Consider the following 6,057-nt stretch of genomic DNA (forward strand, 5'->3'; position numbering starts at 1 on the left):
TTTTATAACAATACAATCCATTCAAGTACAGGAAAGAAACCAATTAATTTTAGAAATGGAATTATAGACCCAAGCGAATATCAAATAATTAGAGAACTAATACTAAAGAATAAAGAAAAAGCTATTAATAAACTCAACAAAACACGCGAAAATGTAGAAATTCAGACAGGCCCTGTTTATTTAAAGGATGAAAGAGGAGGTAAAAACCATTCTAAATTTCGAAAAATAACCGTCACTGGATTAGATAATGAACACGTTATAACAGATCGAGGACATAAATATTACAAATCACACATTAAAAGAAATAAAAAATTTCAAAATTTAAATAACGTAATACCTCAAAACTCCTAATATACCACCTTTTCAGATGATTTTTCTTATATTACTTTACGCATCAGTGCTACTCGACACAGGAGCACAATACTTAGAAGTTGAAGACTTGACAGACAACCACGGTTATATACCAATTAAACTGAAGGATACGGAAATTATTGAAAACTACCTAAGAGTAATACATATTATTAACACTACTCAATACTTTGAAACAGTAAATATTTTACAAGACAATATACATAGACTTTCGGACACATATACAAATGTTACTCCTCTATTAGGAAACGTTAACAAAAGCATGGACATATGTAGGACAAAAATTAAAAACTTAATTCCTAATTTTAGACAGAAACGAGGACTAATAAACGCAATAGGGAAAGGACTTAAATTTGTAGTAGGGACAATGGATAGTGATGACGAAAAAGAAATTATGGACAAAATTCAAACTCTAGAAAAAAGTAAGACTGAAACAATGACCGCCCTAAACGAAATGAATTATCTGGGGAGTTCCATAGAGAACAAAATATTAAATATCACAAACCATATTAACAAACAACAGAAAACTATTCAAAAATATATAAATAAGTTTAAAACCGAAATCCAAAACAAAATTCTCAATTTAGAAGACGAAACAAATTTTCTCGAAAACATTTTTCAGATTAATAATGATATCAACTTGTTGATAGACCACGTAAATGAAATAGGACACGTCATTTTTAATTTAAAACTAGGAATAATTCCATCAGACATATTGACAACTGAAGAATTCAATTTTATTAACAAAACAGAATCTTACCTACACACAAAAGTATCCGTTACATATAAAGAAAAGTTAGTAGTTTTGACATTGAGCATCCCAAAATTTTTAAATGAAACATTCGCTGAAGTTGTATTTGAACCACTACCAAACATCCAAAATAAAACTGTAGTTTTAAAAGAAAATACTGTTTTAATATATAAAAATGAAATATATGAACCGAACGCTTTAGAATATAAGAAATTAACAAAAATAAATGATAACTGCTTAACAAACATTGTAAAAAATTTAGAACCTAATTGTAATATGACTACAATGAAAAACCAAGAAGAAAAAGAAATTTATCCAGGCTTACTTATATTTAAAAATTACCATGATAAAATTATTACCAATTGTAAAAAACCACGAATATTTGAAAATTTAAAAACATTTTTGATAAAATATGAAAATTGCTTTGTAGAAACTAATTTAAAAATCTATGAAAACTATAAAATAAATGTAAAAGAAATGTTTATCCTAAACAAACTAGCATTAAGAGTTAAAGAAAATAATATATCACTCCCGAATTTAAATCTTAACGAAATACATTTTAACGAAACAATAAAGGCTGTAAAACATAATCTTTCCAGAAATACTATAATAAACACTGGGAGTAATATAGGAATTCTAATTACTTTTATCTGTACTATTATTATAATCTGTATAAAAAACAATAACAGAACTTATGTAATCTCTTCGTCGGAGCCTCAGGCTAACGGTGGGGGAGTTATGATATCCACTTCACCATCACACAAAATATTAATATAAACATACATGTATGTCTGTTTATATACATACATACATGTACACTTAAACATACTTACGTCATTAGTACATAAATTAAAATAAGCTAAGTTCTTTTATTGTTTTCCACTTAATTGTGCATAAGAGGCATCGAACTCTTTAATTGTATTCATTTGTTTATAAAATAGTCAAAATTGCATTGATAATTATTTGTAACCAAAATTCTAAAGAATTTTAAGTGCATTTCCGCTTTGCTTCAAGTATGTCTTTACGATCGACATTCTTAAGAGGCGTTGCACTTATTGATTTTGCTGATAAGAATTCTTTGGAATTTTAATTGTATTTCGCTTTCTGTCTTTACTAGCAATTTTGTATTTAAGATTAAGAATTTTTGTAAACTAAGTTAGTCATATTCTTTGACTCAACAAAGCAAGAGTCATATTCTTTGATTCAACAAAGTAAGAGTCATATTCATTGATTCAACAAAGCGAGTCATATTCTTTGACTCAACAAAGCAAGAGTCATATTCATTGATTCAACAAAGCGAGTCATATTCATCGGCTCAATAAAGTAAGAGTTACATACTCTTAGAAATAAATATAAATAATAGAAATAAATGTTTTAATTTTTATGTTCGCTTTCGCGAATTCAAATCATAGGCGGGTATTGTCACTTGCGAAGCGAATGAAAATTTTGGCGAGTTTCGCCGTGGCGAATTGTAAGTTGCGAATCTCTAACGAATTCGCCAGAAAATGGCGAACGAGTGGCGAAAATAAATTTCTGGTATTGCCACTGGCGAATAAACGTCATTCGCTTCGCCATTAGTGTCAGAATTTGACGAATGTATTTTTTATTCGCTATTTGAAATGGAAAGGACGTAAGTAAATTTTGATCGTTATTTGAGCAAATGTAATTATTTAATTATATTTAACAAAACGATACTTCTAGAACAAAACGTACAACAACGCAACAATTCCAAAAATTGGTTGCGTTAATGGAAAATAATCCGGACGTCGCCAGAGGAATGGGGAATTTTGGATCGGCGAAGAAAAGCAGGGCAGAGCAATGGGACCTGTTCGCTGCCGAACTCAATGCCATTGGTCCACCATTGCGAAACGGACGCGAGTGGAATAAGGTAAAAATTTAATTAATTTGTTTGGTTGAAGTTACTTATGTGTAGCATTTAGGTTTGGTTAGATTATAAACTGAAACTAAAAAAAAAATAGCGACAAACCGACGCGAAACTGTTGCCACAGGAGGAGGACCTTATGCTCAGCAAAGTTTATCTCCATTAGAGCAAAGTGTGGATGAGCTTCTTCACCTTCAGGCGGGAAAACATATGAACTTAAACAGGAAGAAATTAAATTAATGAAAATGAAAGAAGAAAGGAAGAAGGAAGAATATTTAGAGAAAAAAAAGACATAAAGAAAAGATGGAAATAAAACTACAAATTAAAAATGCAAAAAAATAGGGTGCTTGTAAATAGATTGAATTTAGTTTAAAGTTTATTTCATAAGAATGTGATGAATTTTTTTTTATTTCATATTTTAACCATGTGATGAATTTATTTTTACTTTATTATTGTAAGTGACGGAATTGAATCTGTGATTTTTTTAATTTAATTTAAAAGCATGTAGTTTTTGTAATTTTTATATATTTATTATCTATGTAATATTGAATTTCAAAGTATTGAATAAAATAAAAGAATACAATATATTATTCACTGAAGTCGATATAGTTTCATTTACATCAAAGCATCAGCAATTTGTCTTCTGCGGCGCTCTCCTGGTGAACCATTGCCATTTTCATTAATTGGTTCCAATGGTACAACGGCATCAAAGAAGGTTTCAGCCTCCTCCGGATCACCGATTCTAAATTTTTTACAAATGTTGTGCAAGGCACAGCATATATTAATGACAGATGTTACTTTAGCAGGATCGTAGCGCATTTTTCTATCACTCAGAAGACATCTGAAACGGCATTTCAAAACTCCAATCGTACGTTCAACAACATTTCTCGCTTTCGCGTGCTTCTTATTAAAAATTGACTCCCTAGTTCCAGATTCTGCATGACGGAAAGGTGTTAATAAATAAGGGCTTAGTGGGTATCCGGAGTCACCTGCAAATGTATTATTGTTTTCAATATTCATATGTCAAGATTAAACTTGCGCAGTAGTCAAATATTGCGAATACCTAAATAAATAGAGTTCTGATCTCCATTTTGATGCGCTGCCTCTAAACATGCCTTTAGAGAACTATTGTTCCATACGAACGAATCGTGTGTAGAACCAGCATATCTAGCATCCACAAAACGGATATTCATATCATGATCACAAGCCTGTAATAAAAATATAACAAAATTTTTATACCAATTTTACTGTATTAAATTCATAAAAACTCACAATAATTGCATTTATGCTAAAAAATCCTTTTCTGTTTAGATAGAGGTGTTTGTTTGCCGTAGGAGCATAAATCGCAATATGGGTTCCATCGATGCAGCCTATTACATTTGGTATTCCCGATCTTGAATAAAATTTGCTCCTTGCCTGCTGCTTTTCTTCTTCACTCATATCTACGCTTATATAGGTACTACAAATTTCATTTTCCAAAATGGGTATGGTCTCTTTTAAAATAAGGGAAACTGTTGGTTGAGCAAGTCCCAACTGAAATTCATTCCCTATAGCTTGTTGGTAACTGCCATGTGCAAAAAATCTGAGTGCGGCACACAATTTTAACATCGGCGTTATGGAAGACGACATCCGACAATGAAATTTGTCTTTGATTTTATCCAGCACATACATAAATGCGTCCTTGTTTAAGCGGAAATTCGCAACGAATCTACAAATACGTGTACATTGAACAAAAACTTCTTATTATTCATTATAATTGAACTGGATACATACACTGTGTTAGGTAGCTCTGTAGGATTAGAATTATCTCTAATAAAACGGCGCTGTCGAAGAAGATTAGTTCGCGTTTCCACATCGTATTTATCTTCAAAATACAGATCCGCGCTATTAAACATATTTTCGAATTTCAGTTGATATAATAAAAAAATTTTTAAGTATAAATGGCACAAATGTCAAATTCGGATGAACGCACTACTTTTTTCATGAATGGCAACGACGTATTTTAGCGAATACGTTCATTCGCCATTCACAATGCAAATTTGGGGTATGTTCGCTAAAACGTTCGCTTCGCCAAATAAATTCGCTTCGCAAGTGACAATACCCGCCATATTATCACTTATCAATAATAACATGTGCGCGCTGCTCATATGTATGTACATATGTACATAGATATGTGCGTATGACATTGGCACACAAATAACGCATACACAAGATACACACTTATATGCGTTCACATGTAGATATGTCACCCGCAAAAACTTCAAACCTTGCTTTACAAAAACAACAATCGTTTCAAGTAGCATCAGCAGCGTCACAAGCCAATAGGCATGGCAGCCAAATAGTTGATGCCCAAATTTGTAGAAAAACTCCTAACAACAATATTTTCATTCATTAACGCAAGCGCCCTTTCAACAGGCAAACTTGCTTCATTCATAAAAACAAACACCAATACATCTCACCGAGCACGCCTTTGCCAATAAGCGTCTCTTCGCGACGGTGGCAAAAGCCAAAAATCATAAATTGAACAATTTCTGATATTTGTATGAGAAGGAAAAAGCGACTGTTCAAATATCATTGAACATGCTTACTTATCAGCAAAGCCGAAATTCTACTAAATAAAAATATCTATTTATATATTAATATACTTACATACATACATACATACATATGTATATACATAATGCATTTACATGCAATGCACGAGTAATAATAATAAAAATGCATGGGACATAAATCATAAATATACAGCAGAGATAACATTAAACACACACACAAATGCAATAAATTGTACACTTGAAATCAACCCCATGTCAAGCAGCAATAAAAAATATGCTGCAATACATTAAAACATACACACATACACATATGTTTAGTTATTTAAGATAGTTTTAAAAATTGTATAAATTCAAAAACCGGAAACTTCGGCAATCAAAATTAAAAAATCAGAGACTTGCTCACTTCGGCAATCACATTTATTCTGATTCTTTTTCTGATTCGATACAATTTCTTTTGCTTAAAAAACTAAGCCTATCAAGCCTACGCAAATACAAAGTGG

General features: G+C 31.4%; 1 protein-coding gene across 1 annotated transcript; it reads right to left on the minus strand.

Moving 5' to 3' along the window:
• Nucleotides 1-3,185: 3,185 nt before the first annotated feature.
• Nucleotides 3,186-4,905, minus strand: LOC125776674 (putative nuclease HARBI1). Its single transcript, XM_049450181.1, has 4 exons — nucleotides 4,776-4,905; nucleotides 4,275-4,710; nucleotides 4,066-4,210; nucleotides 3,186-3,991 (listed from the first exon to the last, which is right to left on the minus strand). The coding sequence occupies exons 1-4, from the start codon at nucleotides 4,895-4,897 to the stop codon at nucleotides 3,618-3,620; spliced, it is 1,077 nt and encodes a 358-aa protein (XP_049306138.1). The 5' UTR covers nucleotides 4,898-4,905; the 3' UTR covers nucleotides 3,186-3,617.
• Nucleotides 4,906-6,057: the final 1,152 nt, after the last annotated feature.

This window comes from Bactrocera dorsalis, chromosome 2 (genome assembly GCF_023373825.1).
Source record: "Bactrocera dorsalis isolate Fly_Bdor chromosome 2, ASM2337382v1, whole genome shotgun sequence".
Classification (NCBI taxonomy): Eukaryota; Metazoa; Arthropoda; class Insecta; order Diptera; family Tephritidae; genus Bactrocera; species Bactrocera dorsalis.

Excerpts from the sequence above, each read along its gene's own strand:
- LOC125776674 (XM_049450181.1), bottom strand. The coding sequence starts at position 4,897 with ATGTTTAATAGCGCGGATCTGTATTTTGAAGATAAATACGATGTGGAA. Across the intron at positions 4,711-4,775 it reads ACAGAGCTACCTAACACAGT|ATTCGTTGCGAATTTCCGCT; the intron begins GTATGTATCCAG and ends ACGTATTTGTAG. Across the intron at positions 3,992-4,065 it reads TCAGAACTCTATTTATTTAG|GTGACTCCGGATACCCACTA; the intron begins GTATTCGCAATA and ends ATACATTTGCAG.